A 19,114-nucleotide genomic window follows, 5' to 3' on the forward strand; every position below is an offset into this window, starting at 1 on the left:
TAGTTTCCCCTGTATTGTGTACTGTCTCACCCTTCACCCAAGATACCACTTGTCTATTGCCTATTTAATATTCCCCCCCCACCCCTCCCATCCCTGGTAACCAACAAGAATTGTTACATTTTGCATGTGAACTTTTTAAAGGGTTTGGTTTTTTAGTTTATAGTCAGCTTAGGAGCCCTGGTGGTGCAGTGGTTAAGTGCTCAGCTGTGAACTCAAATGTTGGCAGTTTGAACCCACCAGCCAATCTGCAGGAGAAAGATGTGGCAGTCTGGTTCCATAAAGATTACAGCCTTGGAAACCTTATGGGGAAATTCTCTGTCCCACAGGGTCACTATGAATCAGAATCAACTCGACAGCAGTAGTTTGATCATGTAGGCACCTCTGCCTAGCATGTGCCAAAATTCCAGACTCCTCGAAGGGAAGCAGGTGTTCAGCATTGACCACATTGCTTGTATGAACCGCGTAGGCTCAGTGAGCCACTCTTGTGAAGAAGTGGTGGGAACTGTTCCCAGATCCAAGCTCCCAGATGCCAGCTAGGGGCTGACATGCAAGCAGTCTTTTTAAGGAAGCGGTCAGGTGTGCTGTGTGGCCACTCTTCTGCTGACCCCCAATTGGAAATTGTAGCTGATGTCCACTCAGAGGCCCCACACCCAGAGAAAAGGGTTAAAAGAGCAGCAAAGAATGCCTTCATGGGTATATTTCAACTTAATAAAATGTGTAAGATGTGTGTAAGATGGAAAACTTTTTGGAAAGTCCTTGGGTGGCACAAATGGTTTGCGCTCAGCTGCTAACTGAAAGGTTGGTGGTTCGAACCCACCCAATGGCTCTGCGGGAGAAAAGACCTCGTAATCTGTTCCCATAAAGATTACAGCCTAGAAAACCCTATAGGGTGGTTCTTCTCTGTCATATTGGGTTGCTATAAGTCAGAATCAACTTGACAGCACCTAACAATAACACTAATCAAAAGGTTGGCAGTTCAAACCCACCTAGAATCACCACAGAAGAAAAACCTGGTGACCTACTTCCGTAAGATTACTATCAAGAAAACCCTATGGAGCAGTTCTACTCTGTAACACATGGAGTCACCATGAGTTGGAGCTAACTGGATGGCAGCAGGTTTGTTTTTTGTTTGTTTGTTTGATTTGGTTTGGTTTTTGGGAAGTTGGGTGTGATGGTTAAGGTTGTGTGTCAACTTGGCTGAGCTGTGATTCTTAGTGGTTTGGCATTCGTGTGATTTGTGACCACTTCCATGATGAGATTTGATATAATGTGATCACCTCCATGACGGTGTCTGCCATGAGCAGCCAGTCAATTGAAAGTCTGTTTCCTTGGATGTGTGGCCTGCATCAAATATAAGTGAACATTCAGGCAAAGCTCGTGGGCTTTTGCTCAGTTTAGATCCTGCGGCTGACTCCTGTTCATTTGACCTCTGGTTCTTGGAACTTGAGCTAGCAGCTCTTGGGATTCGTCGATCTTTGCAGCCTGTGAGCAAGAGCCCTGCTCTCTAACCTACCGATCTTGGCTTCGCCAGCCCCTGCGGCTATGTGAATAAGGAGAAGCCTCCAGCCTGACCCACGGACTTGGGATGTTCCAGCTTCTACAACCGCATGAGCCATTTCCTTGATATAAATCTCTCTCTATATGTATGAATACGCTTTACTGGTTTTGCTTCCCTAGAGAACCCGGTCTAAGATTGGGCACTTTGTCTTTTCTCATTTTCCAGCTACTCCACATCCTGTTTGACTGTCCTGCTATGGGCTTGTCTGTTTTGTTGTGTGCTCTTTCATTTATTTGATAGCAGCCCTGCGTTGGGGGTGGGGAGTGTCACGGCGAGCAAGGACATTTCTGGGCCCTCAGGTCATTGGAGTTTGGAAGGTGTTGTATGAACAGAGGCCTGTGATGCATGAGGGGACGTGTACTCCCTCGAAATGTGAAAAGTCTGGTGAGGTAGGTTTAGAACAAGCAACTGTGCCAGGAGCAGCCCGCCTTAGCTCGCCCATTGTTGTTACACGGACTTGATTTTTTTTTTTAATTGTGGTGAAAATATACACAACAAACAGTTGCCTATTCAACAATTTCTACGTGTACAATTCAGTGACATTGATTACATTCTTTATGTTGTGCCACCATTATTGCTGTCATTTTCCAAATCATTCCACCACCACTAACATAAACTCAGTACCCCCAGAGATGACCTTGTCGTTGTGGGGAGATTATCCGAGGGCTGTGGGCACCTCCTGAAGGCCAGATTTAGCCCTCCCACCCCTGACCCCTGAGTCAGTTCCCAGCAGAATGCAGATGCCCACACCAAGAACCTGGCGCCATGACTTTCTGGGCATTGGGGCTGGTGGCTCAGCACAGCCAATAGGTGCCCCCTTCTTGCTCCACAGTTGTCTGATCCAGCCCTGGTAACCCATTCCCAAGTCCCTTCTCTCCTTCACCCCCATCTGGAGCATATCATGCCTCCCAGATCCCATCTGAACCCTCAGTGGCGCATTGGGGCATCTGTGCAAAGAAGGCATGGCAGTACCTGCCTGGCCCAGCCCAACTTCCCAGGGTCTCCAGGAACCTGGAAGTGGGAAGCATGGGGCCCTGGAGGGCTCCATAGTGTGGGTCCCTGGCTGGATTCTGTTCACGGTGGCCTCCGTCAGCCTCCCCTGACTGTTCTTTTCAGGTCAGCACCTTCTGGTTTGGGTGTGGAATCCATGCAGGGGAGCCTGCCCTTCTGGCCAAGGAGCCTCATCCTCCTCGGGAATGGCAGGTCTCCACATGGGTCCTCTGGGGGACAATCTGCCAACACTCCTGCTGGGAAGTCTGATTCCTCTCATTGGCAAGGTCCCAGGGAGCACACCACTGATGGCTTTGCCACGCTATCTCTCTGAGCCTCAGAGTCCTGGCTCTTAGTAATAGCTAACATTATTGAGCGCTAACTATTGTCGGTGAGACTTTGACTCGCTTTGGACACATCATCATCAGGAAAGACCAGTTGCTAGCAAAGGACATCATTTTTTGTAAAGTAGAGGGCCAACAAAAATGAGGGAAACCTTCAACGAGATGGATTGACACAATACCGCAGCAATGGACTCAAACATACCAATGATCATGAAGATGGTACAAGAGCCGAGCAACATTTTGTTCTGTTGTACATAAGTCTCCATCATTAGGAGCTGACTCAATGGCAACTAACAACAACAACAACTGTTATTATTATCACCATTATTTGTTCATTAGTTTATTGAATCATGAGAAAAGGAATTTCCTTCCCAGAAAACTTTTTAAAACAATCTTTTGAAAAGAACTGGCAATAGTATGACTTGATGTTGGTTGAATTTTTTTTTCTTTTTTTGTATTATAAGATTAAATTTTTCCTTATGCTGCAGAAACTCAAACCACATAGGGCAGAGAGGAGGGAAGTCGAGATTTAACACTGCTGAGGGTGAGAGCGTCAGTTAGGGTGATCTTTCTGGAAAGCAGTTTGGCAGAATGTAATCAGAGCCTGTAAATGCATTTCACACTCTTGACTTTGTAATGCCACTTCTAGAAATCAATGGATGCCAAGGAAATAACCCAGAATCAGAGAGTCGTGCACCATGATGTTAATTGCAGCATTATTCATAGTGATCAAGAATGAGAAGCATCGTAAATGCGCAGCGGGGAAGGGTTGGAGGAGTTACTAGGATGGTCCATATGCTGAAATTTTATGTAGCTATCCATCAAAAACTGGCTTTGTGAAGAGTTGTAATAACATGTTTCAACAATAAATCACAGTGGAAGAATACAAAATTATTTCACAGGATGATCTCAGCTCTAATTGAAAAGAGGCCCATGGAGGAAAAGAATTAAAAGGAATATGCTCACCCTGCAGTAGTGTTTTCCCAAGGACGTTTTCCTTGCTTCCATACTTCTCCACTGTTTCCAGCTTTCTTGTGATGAACGTGTATTAATTTTATATTTAACAAATAAAGAAAAAAATTAACCTTTCAATGTTTATGTAATTCTATGGAATAAATTACAGATTTTTTTAAAGAATAGGATATACATTTTTTTTATTTTATTGTGCTTTAGGTGAAAGTTTACAGCACAAATTAGTTTCGCAATCAAAAATCTATACAAATTGTTTTATGACATTGGTTGCATTCCCTGCAATGTGTCAGCACTCGCCCTTCTACCCTGGGTTCCCTGGGTCCATTTGTTCAGTTTTCCTGTCCCTTCCTGCCTTCTCATCTTTGCTTTTGGGCGGGTGTTGCCCATTTGGTTTTGTAGACTTGGTTGAACTAAGAAGCACGTTCCTCATGTGTGTTATTGTTTTATACGCCTGTCTAATCCTTGGCTAAAAGATGGGCTTTGGGAGTGGCTTCAGTTCTGAGTTAGCAGGGGGTCTGATGGTCATAGTCTCGGGGGTTCCTCCAGTCTCTGTCAGACCAGTAAGTCTGGTCTTTTTTTGTGAATTTAAATTTTGTTTTACATTTTTCTCCCTATTCTGTCTGGGACTCTCTATTGTGATACCTGTCAAAGTGGTCAATGGTGGTAGCTAGTTCTTCGGAGCTCAGGCTGGTGAAGGCTGTAGTTTATGGGGTCCATTAGTCCTTCGGACTAATATTTGCTTGTGTCTTTGGTTTTCTTCATTCTCCTCTGCTCCGGATGAGACGGGACTGATAGATGTATCCTAGATGGCCTCTCACAAGCTTTTAAGACCACAGACACTACTCACCAAAGTAGGACGTAGAATTTTTTTTTTTAAATTAACTGTGTTATGCCAGTGGCCCTAGATGCCCCCCTAGACCATGGTCCCCAGCCCTCAGCCTTAGTAACTCAGTCCCTCAAGGTCTTTGGATGTGTCTAGGAAGCTTCTATTGCTTTGCCTTGGTCAAGTTGTGCTGACTTCCCCTATATTGTGTCTTGTCTTTCACTTCACCAAGGTTAACGCTTGTCTACTGATAGTGATTTCCCCTCCCCACCCCTCCTTCCCTCATAACCATCAAAGATTGTTTTTTTCTGTGTGTAAACCTTTTCTTGAGTTTTAATAATAATGGTCTCATACACAATTTGTCCTTCTGTGATTGACTTATTTCACTCCGCGTAATGCCCTCCAGATTCATCCACTTTGTGAGATGTTTTGCGGATTCATCATTGTTCTTTCTTCTTGAGTAGTATTCCATCGTGTCTATGTACCATAATTTGTTTATCCATTCATCTGTTGATGGGCACTTAGGTTGTTACCATCTTTTTGCTATTGTGAAGAATAGGATAATTTTAAAGGAAAGAATGATCATAATTTAAAACGCAATAAAATGGGCTTCTTTGCCTTTTTAAGCAAGAATGTTCCTTAGAAGTGAGGATGGTGAAACTTCAACTCTCTTTCTTTGGACACATCACCAGGAAAGACTAACCACTAGAAAAAGACACCATGTTTGGTAAAGATGAGGGCCAGCGAAAACGAGGGAAACCTTCCACGAGATAGATTAACACAGTAGCTGCAACACTGAACTCAACATACCAACCATGGTGAAGATGGCTCAGGACCAGACGATGTTTTGTTCTGTTTTACGTGGAGTCGCCAAGGGTTGGAACCCGCTCATCGGCAACTAACAACGGCAACTGTTTGCCTTTATTACAGAAAAAGTGTTAAACATAGTTTGTTATACTTTGAACAGGAGGAAATAGCTTAAAATAATTTTAAAGAATCTTTAAAACAAAAGAATGCCCATGTATCGAGGGCTTAGTCCAGATTAGAGCCAAGCGTTTTACAAACGTTGTCGCCGTTGTACCATCCGGGGCCACGGGGGTCAGAGAAATTGAGTGGCCTGTCCCAGGTTGCACAGCCATGAAGGCAAAGTCAGGGTCTCCACATCCCAAGGTGCGGTGCCCCATTGTTGCTGATTGACTTAGGCTCTGCTGTTACTAATCTGCTGGCCTGAGAGGCGTTGGGAGGGGATGACACCTGAATGGAGGAGCAGAAGACCAACTGTGCTTGGCCTTGATATTCCTGGTGTCACCTGACCCAAGAGGTGCGTCTGCACCCTTCACTCAACCGAGGAGTAAAGTGAGATTCAGAGAGGACGAGGGCTTTTCCTGGGTCCCCAGCTGGGTGAGAGTCTGATGCCGTGGCTCCTGCAATCACTAATGCTGGGGGAGACCCTTCTGCTCTCACGGGAACACTGATGTCCTTATAGGAACCAGGCCTGGGAGTCCACTCTGTGGGCTGGTCTGAGATGGCTGGTCTCACACATTGTCTCTTAGGGAAGCAGACTTTGTCTGCGTGATGAGCACCGCTGTCCTGACACAGGCAGATAATGTTACTAGTACAATACGACAGTGTGCCCATTTCCTAGAGCTTCCCTAACAGAGAACCACAAGCCTGGTGACTTAAAACAACAGAAAGTTATTCTGTCACAGTTCCAGAGGCCAGAACTCTGGGATCAAGATGCTGCATTCTCTCTGAAGGCCCTGGGGAGGATCCTTCCCCGCCCCCTACGGCTTCTGGTGGCTCCAGGCTTCCTTGACTTGTGGCCGCATCGCTCCAGTCTTTGCTTCTGTCCTCACCTGGCCATCTCCCCTGTGACCCCGTCTTCTCCTCTTTGTGTCTCTTACGAGGACACTTGTCATTGGATTTGGGGCCCACCTGGGTAATCCAGGATGATCTCCTCATCTCAAGATCCTTAACTCAATGACATCTGCAAAGACCTCTTTTCCAAATAAGGTCTGGAAATCGCAGGCTCCAGGGCTTAGAATGTGGACATAGCGTCTTGGGGGCCACCATTCAACCCACTACAAACAATTTGGCAGTGAAAATCAATTTTTTACATATGTGTGTCTGTCAGTCTAGAAGTTTCATTTCTTAAACTCTATCCTAAGAAATACGTGCACACATGATCGGAGAGAGACATTAGGAGTCATCACTGCGGCTAAAGGCTTCCGGGAGCTGTAGTGTTGATCACTGGGGGAAAGGTGCTGTCCCTACTCAAAGGAAGACAATGCAGCTGTTAAAAAGCCTGAAGTAGAATCTCTGTAGTAACATGGGAAGCTCCTTGGACATACTGTAAAATGAAACGAGAGAGTCAGAAAGCACCTCCCAGTGCTCTAGGGAAATATGCAAAAAACCCACGTGTGGCACAGGACTTGGGATGGGGGTAGGGTACAGGAGTTTCACACTTTAGATACTTCTGGAATGTTTGCACTTTTTATAGCAGTCGTATAGCAGGCTTGGGTGCGTGCTTGCCCCACTTTCGTAATCTTACAAAACAGGGAAATGCACTGAAGGTTTCTGAATGTTTCTCAAGCAGTGCATTGGAGCTGCCGGCTGGCGCCGTGTCCCCGGCCCACTTTGTGGCATGGGAAGGCAGCGTCTCAGCTACTTTCTCCCTTTCTGTTCCAGGACAACGTACTGAACATTATTAACCAGATCATGGACGAGTGCATCCCCCAGGACCGGGCCCCGCGGGACTTCTGCGTCAAGTTCCCCGAGGAGATCCGGCACGACAACCTGGCTGGCCAGCTGTGGTTCGGAGCCGAGGTAGTGGGGGCGTGGCTGCTGGTCGCGTGGTGCCATGTCTCTGAGTGATGCCCATGTGTGCCTCGGACACGTGTGCCCACGTGCAGGTTTCCTCCTCCAAGAGTTCTGTGTGCCACTGGTTTACGCTCCCCCCTTTCCACAAGAAAGCCACAGGCTCACTCCCCCAGAACTGCGTAAAACTGCAGGTGCAAATACAGACACACAGGTTCACCTGGGACTTTTGTGAGGTTCTCAGGCCCCTGGAATCCAGGGCCTAAAAGTGTTTCTCAGCTCAGGATGTCTATGGAAACTGTTTATACCAGGATACTTCCAGCTCCTGTGGAGTCGACTCCGACTCACGGCGATTCCACGTGTGTCAGAGTAGAGCTGCTCCATGGGGTTTTCAAGGCTGTGACGTTTTGGAAGCAGATTGCCAGGCCTCTTTTTTTGAGGCACCTCTGGGTAGATTTGAACTACCAACCTTTTAGTTAGTAGCCCAGTGCTTGTTGTTGGGTGCTGTCCAGTCCATTTTTGAATCGTATTGACCCAATGTGACGGAATAGAACTACCTCATAGGGTTTTCTAGGCTGTAACCTTTACAGGAGCAGATTGCCAAATCCTATCTCCTGCGGAGCCACTGGGTGGGTTTGAATCATCCACCTTTTGGTTAGCAGCTGAGCGCTTAACCGTTGTGCCATCAGGGCTCCTTAGCCCAGAGCTTGCCCAGCTCTTAACCGTTTGCACCATCCATGTTCTTAGGAGCAATAATACTAATCCCAGCAACAAGGGCCCCTCCCCCTCCACTGGAGCGATAACAGCAGGAACGTTCAGTCTCACCCCTGAGATGCCGGGGAGCCATGCCCACCACCCAGGTTATCCTCACAATAACCTGGGAGGTCTTTATCTTCACCTCCCAGCACCACCCCCGGACGGGGGAACCAGCCTCGCCCCTGCCCGGGGGTTTTCTGTGCCCACCCCTTGCGGATGCCCCAGCTCCTCCCCTTGGCGAGCTCCAGTGTGTTAAGGGACTCGAGGGCTCATGCTGCTGAGGGCGTCTGTCACCCCCTCTTACTATGCCGCATCCTCCCTGCCTCCCCATGGGGAATCCCTGGAATGCCCCATCCTCGCCCGGTGCTGCCCGGCCTCTGGAAGCCACGCTCGCACCTCCACCCCCCCACCCCATCTGCCCCATCCCTGCGCCCACCCCACCCCACCTCCACCACGGTTCTGGTTGTTTGTGGGTGGCCTCAGCAGGTTATCCTCTCTCCGAGCCTCAGTTTCCCCTCTGTAGAGTGGGGTCGCAGGGATGCAGGATGGCTGTGGGGAGTCGTGAGAGGGTGCAGCGTCACCTCTCTGCGGAAGCCTGGCCTGAGCACGTGGGCACGGGGGCTTCCGTGAGCTCGGCCCTCCCCTCTGACACTCCAGAAACCGCTTCTTGTCCACCTCTTCTCTTGACTGCCCCCCATGGGGATTGAGGGGCGACTGGTTTTGCCACATGCCTGGTGAACAGGTGGGAAGGGACTAGGAAAAGAGCGGAAACACCCCGCAGGCCAGTGCAGGGGCCAGAGAGCAGAGTCTATAAACGTCCCCCCATTACTGAGCTCTGAGCTGAACAGCTGTGACCCCCATGGCCCTTCATGACAGACAGGGGCGGGGGTGAGGGGTGTGCAGAGCTACGTGTGCAGGCACGGGGTGTTTTCCGAAACTGCCTTCTAGATCCAGTGGATTTGTGGCTGCAGAGGGGCCCTGTAACCTGCCTAGGAGCCGAGGGCTCCCCTGCTGGTGCGTCTGGGCTCTTAGGCAAGTCAGCTTTCTCAGAGCTGTGAGTATCTGACACAAGCTGACAGAAAGGTGGGCGCCCTCGGGGAGCCCCGGACCAGCCCTGCCGGCCATGCGCCAGGACCCCAGCCCCTGAACTCCCTGATAGCCATCCCACATGGACAGGGAGTGGGCAGAGGTCACGTAACGGGGGCGTGCTGGCCTCCTGTGTGGAGCCCCCCAGACTCAAGGGCCTTATCTCAGCCCTGCTCCCCTGGGGCCAGGAGGGACATGGCAGCCTCAGGCCAAACAGGCAGAGCCATGATCGCTATAAATCAGAGAAGCCATTGGAGAGGGGACCAGGAGGGAGCGGATGCCTGGACCCCAGAGACCCCTGCCCCAGGATGGAGAGTGTAGGTGGTGAGGGGGGGCTTCTGGAGAGAGGGTCTTGGGGGATGAGGACCACATCGACGGGGGTGCCCTGGCCCAGCCCTGCCCCTCGGCCTCTCTCCTCACTCGGTCTCTCCCCATTCTGCCTGGCTTTGGCAACCAGAACTTTCTCCCGGGACGGGGCCTTTCTCGGTGTTTGCTAACCGTGCCAGGACTCCCCACTCCCTCTGCAGAGCAGAGGACACGCGTGGGGTGAGGGATGTGGCCTGTGACCGTCTGGGTGTGGTAGCCGTGGATCCTGTAGGCCGGCGTGGGCGTCTGTCCGCGTGGCCCTGACCTGTGCCCTCCCGCCCCAGTGCCTGGCCGCCGGCTCCATCATCATGAACCGCGAGCTGGAGAGCATGGCCATGCGGCCGCTGGCCAAGGAGCTGACCCACAGCCTGGAGGACGTGCGGAGCGCCCTGCGCGACCAGGCACTGCGCGACCTCAACGCCTACACGGAGAAGATGCGGGAGGTGCTGCGCCACTTCGACGTCCTGTTCGCGGAGTTCGAGCTGAGGTGACGCAGGCCACACGTGGGTCTGGGTGCAGGGACCGCGTGCGTGGCCTTTGCTCATGAGTCGGGCTGCGGGGGGCTCTGGGGACTCGTTCTGATATTTCGAGTCAGAGCATTCCCCAGGGGGAAGAGCCGAGCCTAGGTCAGGGCTCCATGCGGAGCATGTGTGAGGTCTGAGGACTTTTCCAGGGAGGGTGTGTCCCCAGGGCTAAAGGAGACCCAGGTGTCCTACCCAACCCCATCTCTGCCCCTCCTGACACACCTGGGACGTTCCTGCAAGTCGAAGTCGGCCACAGTTGGTGCCCCTGTCACCCTTGAGCTGCCTGCTGGCCGCTCCCTCTGGCCTCTACCTCTGACCTCCCACCTCTGGCCTCCACCTCTGACCTCCATCCACCTTCTGCATTCATACCTCATCTTTCCCCAGCTCTTCCTCTACATCATTTAATCATTCATTCTATAATACCTGCCAAGCTCCTTCTTTGTATGCTGGCATCTGGGGGCACCTCAGCTCCATGGGACATGGGATACGGGGCACAGACCCCATGGAGAGGGGGTCAGGATGGCTCACATGGTACCCCCCACATCCCACACACACACATACATACCCCATACATATCCACACCACACTCATACACATCACTCTTCACATGCTCCCACATACACCCCAACACACATACATTCCCCCCCACATACACTCACCACATACATGCCACACACACACACACACACACACACACACACACACACAGATTACACACACCCCACACATACACTCACCGCATATGTTGCCACACACGCATACACCCCCACACCCCCCCACACGCAACTCACATACCCCACATATACACACCCCACATACACACCCCACACCCCACACATACACCACCACATACACGTACCCCACACCCCACATAGACATACCCCCCACATACACACATCACATACACAACACACTCATACACACACCATATACACACTCATACGTGCACACACACACCATCCATGCACACATGCACAGACACACACGTCAGTGTCACTGGTCTCCATTGGGGGTCCACCCACTTTGTGCTCGTGTTCCCTCCTCCCACTGCTTGCCGCCCACCCGGGGAGCTGCTGTTGACCCTTCAAAAGGCTGGAGGCCACCTTCCTCCTCCACATCCGCACAGGGGCACCCTGCTCCGTGGTCCCAAGGGGCAGGGCAGAGCCCAGCGGGCCTGGCGACCATGGCCTCCACGGGGAGTGCCTTTGGGGAGGCCTAAGACGAAGGGGGCCAAGCACCGGCAGAAAAGGCAGGACACAAAGTCCAGATCCAGGGTGGCCCCAACTAATATCAACTGTCCACTTTGCCATCTTCCTGCTGCCAGCCGGAAACCAACCAGCGCCCACAGCGATTCTCTCTGGGGTGGGATTATGGAAGCTGAGTTTTAGTCCTTCTTTCAACTTTCCTGTCTTTCGCGGATTTTCTGGAATGAGATTTCATAATGAGAACAATTAGAGTTAATTTAGAAGGAAAAGAATGTTCCCATCTGGACAATGCTTGGGCAAACCCATTGCTTTCTGAGTCCAGCTCAGTGGACGTTTTGTGAGCGTGCCCTGTTTGCCCGCCCTGAGCTGACTCCGGGACAGCCCTGCCCACGGTGGGGGCTTATCCATTCACTCACCCACCCACTTGCCGAGGCTGCAGTCCAGGAGAGGACAGCCATGTAACGGGCAGTCTTGGTTCCGGCCGGCAGGGCTGAGACGTGGTTGGGCTGTGGGGCTGGAGGAGGCCCGACTTGCCTGTCCCTGGGGAGGAGCTTTAGTTTTAATACACATCGTAATGTGGGAAGTGTGTGTGTGTGAAACTGTTAAAGTGGGTGGTCTTGGTGATCAGCGTGATTCGATTTGGTTTAACCTGACGTCTTGGCGTGTGTCCGTAGCTACGTCTCGGCCATGGTGCCTGTGAAGTCCCCCCGGGAATACTACATGCAGCAGGAGGTCATTGTCCTGTTCTGCGAGACGGTGGAGAGGTGAGGAGCGGACGGGCCCACCGCCAATGGGGTGTGTCGGTGCTGGGGGCCCTGCTTCTCCCTGCCCCACTCCAGGCCTGTGGGAGCTGAGGCTCCCCTAGGGGGTGACACGAGGACCCGCAAGTGCCTCCGTGCCCACCATCTCTGCCTTCTCCCCAGTGGGTTCAGAGGGGACAGGCCCTCCAACCTGCCCAGCCTCAATTCTTGGCCCCACAGACCCTTTTCTCTGGCCCCAAGGGCGGGTCCCACAGATGAAGATCACGCATCAGCGAAGGATGGGCCCTTCCTCCTCACTTCACTTCTATACCCCTCCCCTATTCACTTCACCTCCTCACCTGTTCACTTCACCTCCTCACCTGTTCACTTCACCTCCTCACCTCCACCCATCCACACCACCTCAGGTCCACTGCTCACCTCCTCACCTGCTCACTTCACCTCCTCACCTCCACCCATCCACACCGCCTCAGGTCCACTGCTCACCTCCATGCCTCCTCACCTACTCAGTCCCTCACCTCCACTCCTCCACATCTCCATACCTCCACTCCACACCTCCTCTCCTCCTCACCTGCTCACTTCACCTCCTCACCTCCACGCTTCCTCACCACATCACCTCCCTGGAACCGTCACTGCCCATTATGTCACTGACTGACTTCACCTCCTCAAATATTTACTTCATCTCCACTCCTCCAGTCTTCCACACTTCCTCACCTCCTCACCCCCTCACCTCCTCACTTCCTCACCCCCTCACCTCCTCACCTCCATCCCCCTCACTTCCACAGGCCAGGATGGGGCACTTGCCAGATTTCAGGTCTGTGAAGCAAGGTTTTGAGGGTGAATTATCAGTATTCTCACCGGGTCTGTACAGCCATTTGAAGTCAGATTTCCTCAGTGGACTTTGGGGCTAAGATTCAACCTAGAATGTTTTTCCAATTTGATTAGTGCGATGGTCTTAGATTTGTTCTGAGGTTGCCTATTATCACGTCATAGTTTGTTATTTTTTAAAGACAGATTATTCCCTGTGTACGCTTTGGAAGATCTTTCACATTGTCAGAAAATAAGCTGACAGAAAATAGCTTTTGTGTTGAAAAATTGCGATGCTGTAAGCGCCTATGGGGGAAGGCATTTGTGTGCCCAGGGAGCAGAACGATTCCCAGAGAGCAGGTTCAGCTTCTCAGGGAGGTGGTAGATCACGTGGGCAGTGTCTGCCTTCACGTTCACTCTCGATGCTGGGTGGTTTCTGTTTCCTGGCGGAGTGAAGCCCTTGATGGGTCATCTCTTACCCTGTGTGGTTGGACGTCCTGCCTCGGTTTCCTCAGTGTCTCATCAGCTCCCCCAGCAAGCACAGGCTTGGCCCGCTCCCTGCTTTTTCCCTCCCTTCCTGGGGCAGGGGCGGGGTCAGGCAGGTGGAAAGATGGGGAAGGTTAAGTGGAAGATTCCAGAATGTCCGAGCAGCAGCAGCCATTTGTAAATGCCGCCCTTGTCCACTGAGTGACTTGTCCACTGAGCATGGATCAGGTGCCGGCTGAGCGTGCTGGCTCCTGACACAGGTCTGCACTGTGGACACAGGAGGGCAGGCAGGCCAGGATGGCCCTTCTCATGGTCTGTCTTCCTCGGCCAGAGCCCTGGACTTCGGTTACCTCACCCAGGACATGATTGATGACTACGAGCCGGCCCTCATGTTCACCATCCCCAGGCTGGCCATTGTGTGGTGAGTGTCCCTCCTGCCTGGGGCCGTCACCTTGCAGATACCTGGCAGGATTGTCCCACCTCAGCCTGGTGCTGCCTGGTCCCCTCTAGGTGCTGACACGTGGTATTTGCACCCCTGGGTGGGTGGGTGGCTGGCTGAGCAGTCCCCAGCCAGCCTGCTGTCACCCTTCAGCAGATCAGGAAGCGAGGCGGGGGCGCCAGGTGCTCAGGGGCCTGGTCCACTGTTGCTTAGCCACACCCTGACTCCCAGCAGGGCCGCCTTCCCTCTACGGATAAAGGAGTGTTGGTGGGATGGTCACAGAGGGAGGGGGAGGCACAGGTGGGCCGTGGGGTGCTGCATGGAGGGGCCTGGGGGCCTGCGGTGGACAGGCAGGTGTGGAGCTGGGCAAAGAGTAGGGGCTGGGTGTCCTCATCTTTGGACACCAGTTGGAGATGTGGATGCCAACGAAGTGGCTTGGGAGGGTGCGAGGTGGACACGGGGGCCAGGACTGGTCTATGCACAGGTGGTGGAGAGGCCCCCACAGAGGGCCGAGGGGAACCCAGAATGCAAGTGTCACAGCAGAGCCGTGAGGACCAGCACTGGACCCTCTCCTGGGAGATAGGGGTGAGACCCCAGGTGCGGTGGGGATGGAGCAGCAGGACAGGGCGGGCTTCAGCCTGCAGGGGGACAGAGTGCTTCCCTCATCAGCCGGGACATGTACCAGCCCTGAGCTGTGTGCTGGAAGAGGGTGAGGGCAGGGTTGGGGTAATGGGGTGGGAGCCCAGACACAGCCCTGGGCAGGGCCAGCCACAGCTTCTCTGCCCGGGAGGCTGTCTCCTTGAAAGGCCAGGCAGACCTGTTTGCCTTGGGAAGAGCTAGCGGACTTAGGAGGAGAACAAGTCCTCCCACAGAGAAGGGCTGCAGAAACAGGAGCTCGGAGGCTGGAATGGGATTTTGGAGGTGCTGAGCCAGGGCAGCCTTCAGACATATGGGCTCTGGCCCCTGGTGTCTCCCTGGGTTTAGGAGTGAGGAAGACACGTGGCACCTGGCCACCTGCTCACGCCCCTGCCCGGCATCTGCGTGCCAGCTTTGCCACTGAAGGGGTTTGTTCATCTTCTGGAGGGGTTTCGGGGGCCAGGCCTTTTGTCCTTGAGCCTGGCTCATTGCTGTGGCTTTTCCCTTTGGTCATTTTCCTCTTTGGTAGAAAGTTGTGTCTCCTTTCATGAAGTGAACAAATCAGGAAAAGTAGGAATAGGTCATGTCACACCGCAGGACGACCCTTTAAAATCCCCTTCGGCTGTCGGATTTGAGAATTCTTCTTCACCTGAAGATGGAGGAGTTGGAGGGCAGGGGTCCCCAGCGGGTGAAGCATCCTCAGGGTGGGCGTCCCGCACCTCACCCGCATCCCTGTCCCCTCTGATGGCGTCCACATGATTTTGTTACATTACGTTCTTTCCAGGCAAATGTCTCTCCAGGGCCCTACTAAATTTGAAGAACATGATGACTATTTTGAGTCCTTACCTTCTCTTCTCTTTGCTTTTAAAGAAAAGTCTATGTATAATAATAATTATGATTATTTTTAAATATAATAATAATAACGTAAAACTGCTTCCTTCCGGGCCCTTGCTTCTCATGGGGGTGTCTGCGCCTTTCCTGTGGTGCAGGCTACCTGCCCTTTGTCCCGCCGGCCCTGCAGTTCTGAGACCCAGAACTTCCTGTAGGAAACACACAAGACTCTGCCTGGCCCTATTTCTGTATGTTCCCACCGAGGTGTTTCCAAAGTGTTCCTCTTATCCCCTGAAGGCACCCCTGGGTGGTGCAAATGGTTAAGCACTTGGCTGCTAATCGAAAGTTTGGAGGTTTGAGTCTACCCAGAGACGCTTGGAAGAGAGGCCTGGGGATCTACTTCTGAAAAATCAGACATTTAAAACCCCATGGAGCACAGGTCTGTTCTGACATTCATGGAGTCGCTGTGAGTCAGAGCTGACACGACAGTATTTTAAAAAATACAGTATTTATAGTATTTGTAAATAAATAAGGAGTATTATTGGTAAATAATAACAGTGAAATATTTACTGAAGTATTATATGTAATCATAAAAATTTGGAGGTGGGAATCCAGAATAAGGGAACTGATTAAAAATGAGACTTCAGTCATTAGTGTTAGCAGAGAAGAGTCCCTAATTCCATGGAAAACTGTTCTGGATATATTAAGTACAAAAAAGTTGTTACAAAATAGTATGTCTCTACCTTATAAAATTTCTTAACATGATAAGTATGACTTTTATAAACAGAAGTCAAAGCAAAAACTGTTATTTTAAAAAAGAGAAGACTGGCCGCATGCCCGTCTATTGGGGGAGCCCCCCCCCGCCCCGCCACCAGCAGGACCTGGGCCAGGCCCCTCCCTGTGCGCTCCACATGCCCCGTCCACATCCGTGCTGGGGCTCCCGGACTGCCACCCCCTGCTGGCTCAGCTGTGTGGTGCTGCCCAGCCCCTCCTGAACAGCAGCAGCATGAACATGGCCTTGTGGCCTGGGACTGCAGGACAGTTGGATCCCCTGCCCTGTGGGCAGTAGCTTCGTGGGACCCAACCGCTTCCTTTGACCGTGAGGGTGTCATCAGAGCGTCATTCTCCCAGCCTCCCACTAGCTCCCAGCCAGCTTCCTCCCAGCGCTGGGCCTTCCAGACCCCGACCGTGGTGTGGCCAGGTTGCTGTCCAGGAACTCCCCTCACTGGGCCAGTCAGCACTGAACAGACATTGCTGAGCACCTACTGTGTGCCAGGCCTGGGTCCTGAAGACCAGCCTTGTCCTTGGGGTTGCCCGGCCTGTGGGGATATGGACAGCTGGGCTGTCCACCTGCCTTCTCTGTGTCCCTCCTGAGCAGTCAGGGGGACTTTCTGGACCTGCTGATGCCGCCACAATGGGAGTGGGAGGGCCACGCCCCGAACGTTCCGGCACACGGGTGAGACATGCTACTGGATGCTGGTTAAAGCTGAGGGGTCATCCTCAGGCCCCTTGACTGCCCACACAGAGGGCTGGGCTGTGCACTAAGCCCTCACCATTGTGCTTGGAGGCTTCAGCTGCTCTGGCACCAACAATAGACCTATTCATGGGCTGGGCTGCGTCTCGGTGCCTTTCCAGGCTTGGCATGCAGGATCACCCGAGGCCCTTTCCCTGCACTGCCTGGGTAGCCTGCTCTGGGGCGTGCCTGCCCTCGGAAACACGGCGTCCAGTGGGGCGTGAGGCTGGTCATTGTAGGCCTGCCTGACTCCCGAGCTCAGCAGTGGGGGAGCTGGTATGCAGGGTCACGGAGGTGGACCCAGCCCCTTACCGCTGCTTCAGAAAGATGAGATTGCCCAGAAGTCGGGGCAAAAATGCACCAAACTTGCCCATTTTCTATCCATTTTCATTCTGCCTTTGTCTTCAGACTGCCTTAAAAATCTGTTGCCATCGAGTCGATTCTGACTCATGGTGACCCCGTGTGTTACAGAGTGGAACTGCCCTCATAGGGTTTTCTTGGCTGTGATCTTTACAGAAACAGATTGCCAAGCCTTTCTTCCTTGGCACCACTGGGTGGGTTCGAACCATCAACTTTTGGATTAGTGGTCGAGCACAAACCATTTGCACCACCCACGGACCCATGAGACCACCTTACTTACCCACACAGCGAAACGTTCTAGCTTGGGAAACAACCCCCGGACGCTGTTAATTTAATCAGCACTGTCAGCCTCTGTGAGGTCCATAAAATGGACCAAGAGGAAGGGGGGGCTGGCTGTAGGCCGTTTCACTGCTTTCCCCTCTCTGGGGGGCTGAGGACTCAGCCCTTCAGCATGGCCCCGACCCTCGCCTGCTAGGCCCTCTGCAGACGCAGAGGGCAGCTAGCTCCCAGCCAGCTTCCTGGTACGCCCCATGAGGCAGGACACAGCAAAGCCCATGTTTTTTCTGTGACTTTTAAATCTTTCTGCACATGTTGGTGGTGGTGGCCATTGACTTGTCTCCGACTCATGGCGACCCCACGTACTGCAGAGCAAAATGCTGCCTGGTCCCACAGGGTCTTCACAGTCGTTGGCATGCTTGAGTCCATGGTTGTAGCCACTGTGTATCTTGAGTTCCTTAAGCGCTCAGATACTAGCTGAAAGATTAGCAGTTTAAATCCACCTAGAGGTACCCCAGAAGACAGGCCTGGTGATCTGCTTCCAAAAGGTCTCAGCTTTGAAAACCCTATGGAGCAGTTCTGCTGTGCACACACGGGGTTGCCATGCATTGGAATTGATGCCTCGGCAACTAACAACCAGCCTAGGGAGCTCACCTTCCAGCTCGATATCGGACAGTGCTCTGTTGTGATCATAGGGTTTTCACGGACTAACTTTCAGTAGACCGCCAGGCCTTTCTTCCGTGTCTGTCTTAGTCTAGAAGCTCTGCTGAAACCTGTCCACCATGGGTGACCCTGCCGGTGTTTGAAATATGGTGGCGTAGCTTCTAGCATCACAGCAACACATAGGCCACCATGATACAACCAACAGTCCTGGTATTCAGTTACGTTTTTCTCACTGCGTTGGATGCGTTAAAAAAAAAGGAGACACTTTCTGAACTAATAGGGACTCTGTTGGGGGGTGATAACCGGCCCCCGAGACTGGCGACAAGGCCAGAGAGCCGTGTGGGCAGACTTCACTTGAGGAAGCAGGCTGTGGAGGATGCACCGGGAGGAGCCAGGGAAGGTGCTGCGTCTGCAGGTGGACATTCTGGGCACCTGGGGTATGCCGAGAACTGAGTGTCTGGGCCCTGGGAGGCCTGGGCTCAGGCACCCGGGAAGGGCACCCAGCAATGGCTACTGTAGTGGAGAGACAGCCCGGAAGTGGATGACCGAGCTGCTGGGTCAGAGCTGGGCAGGGATTGCTGGTGTGTGGTGGGAGGCCCCAGGGATGAACTTGGCACTGCCTGAGGACTAGGAGGCCACCGAGACGGAGGGGCAGCTCGCAGGCCAGCCTTCAGCAGGTGTCCTGGACGCTGGTGTGTGGTGGAGGCTGTGCGCCACGGGTGAGGTCCAGACAGCTAGGAGACAGAGGCATTCCGGGAGGGGTGGAGGGCAGCCAGGCAGAGGCAGGCAGAGTCGCAAAGCACACGACTTTCGCTTGGGACCCTCAGGCTCAGGAGTGAGGCTGGCTGGGCAGGAGCTGGGCCTGCATTGTTGCAGCCTGGCGTGGGGCGGAACCAGGAGGGGC

General features: G+C 52.7%; 1 protein-coding gene across 3 annotated transcripts in view; it reads left to right on the top strand.

Moving 5' to 3' along the window:
• Positions 1-19,114, top strand: part of ZFYVE28 (zinc finger FYVE-type containing 28) — an 82,912-nt gene that overhangs the window by 6,262 nt on the left and 57,536 nt on the right. For 2 of the 3 annotated variants that reach the window (XM_004383517.3, XM_004383518.3), the window contains exons 2-5: positions 7,376-7,513; positions 9,997-10,199; positions 12,116-12,205; positions 13,824-13,913. In XM_004383517.3, the coding sequence (XP_004383574.1) occupies positions 7,406-7,513; positions 9,997-10,199; positions 12,116-12,205; positions 13,824-13,913 (491 nt within the window). In that variant the 5' untranslated portion in view covers positions 7,376-7,405. Of the gene's footprint in view, positions 1-7,375; positions 7,514-9,996; positions 10,200-12,115; positions 12,206-13,823; positions 13,914-19,114 lie in introns of those variants that run through there. The other variant, XM_023738006.1, reaches the window with a different exon arrangement.

Source organism: Trichechus manatus, unplaced genomic scaffold (genome assembly GCF_000243295.1).
Source record: "Trichechus manatus latirostris isolate Lorelei unplaced genomic scaffold, TriManLat1.0 scaffold00111, whole genome shotgun sequence".
NCBI classification, from domain to species: Eukaryota; Metazoa; Chordata; class Mammalia; order Sirenia; family Trichechidae; genus Trichechus; species Trichechus manatus.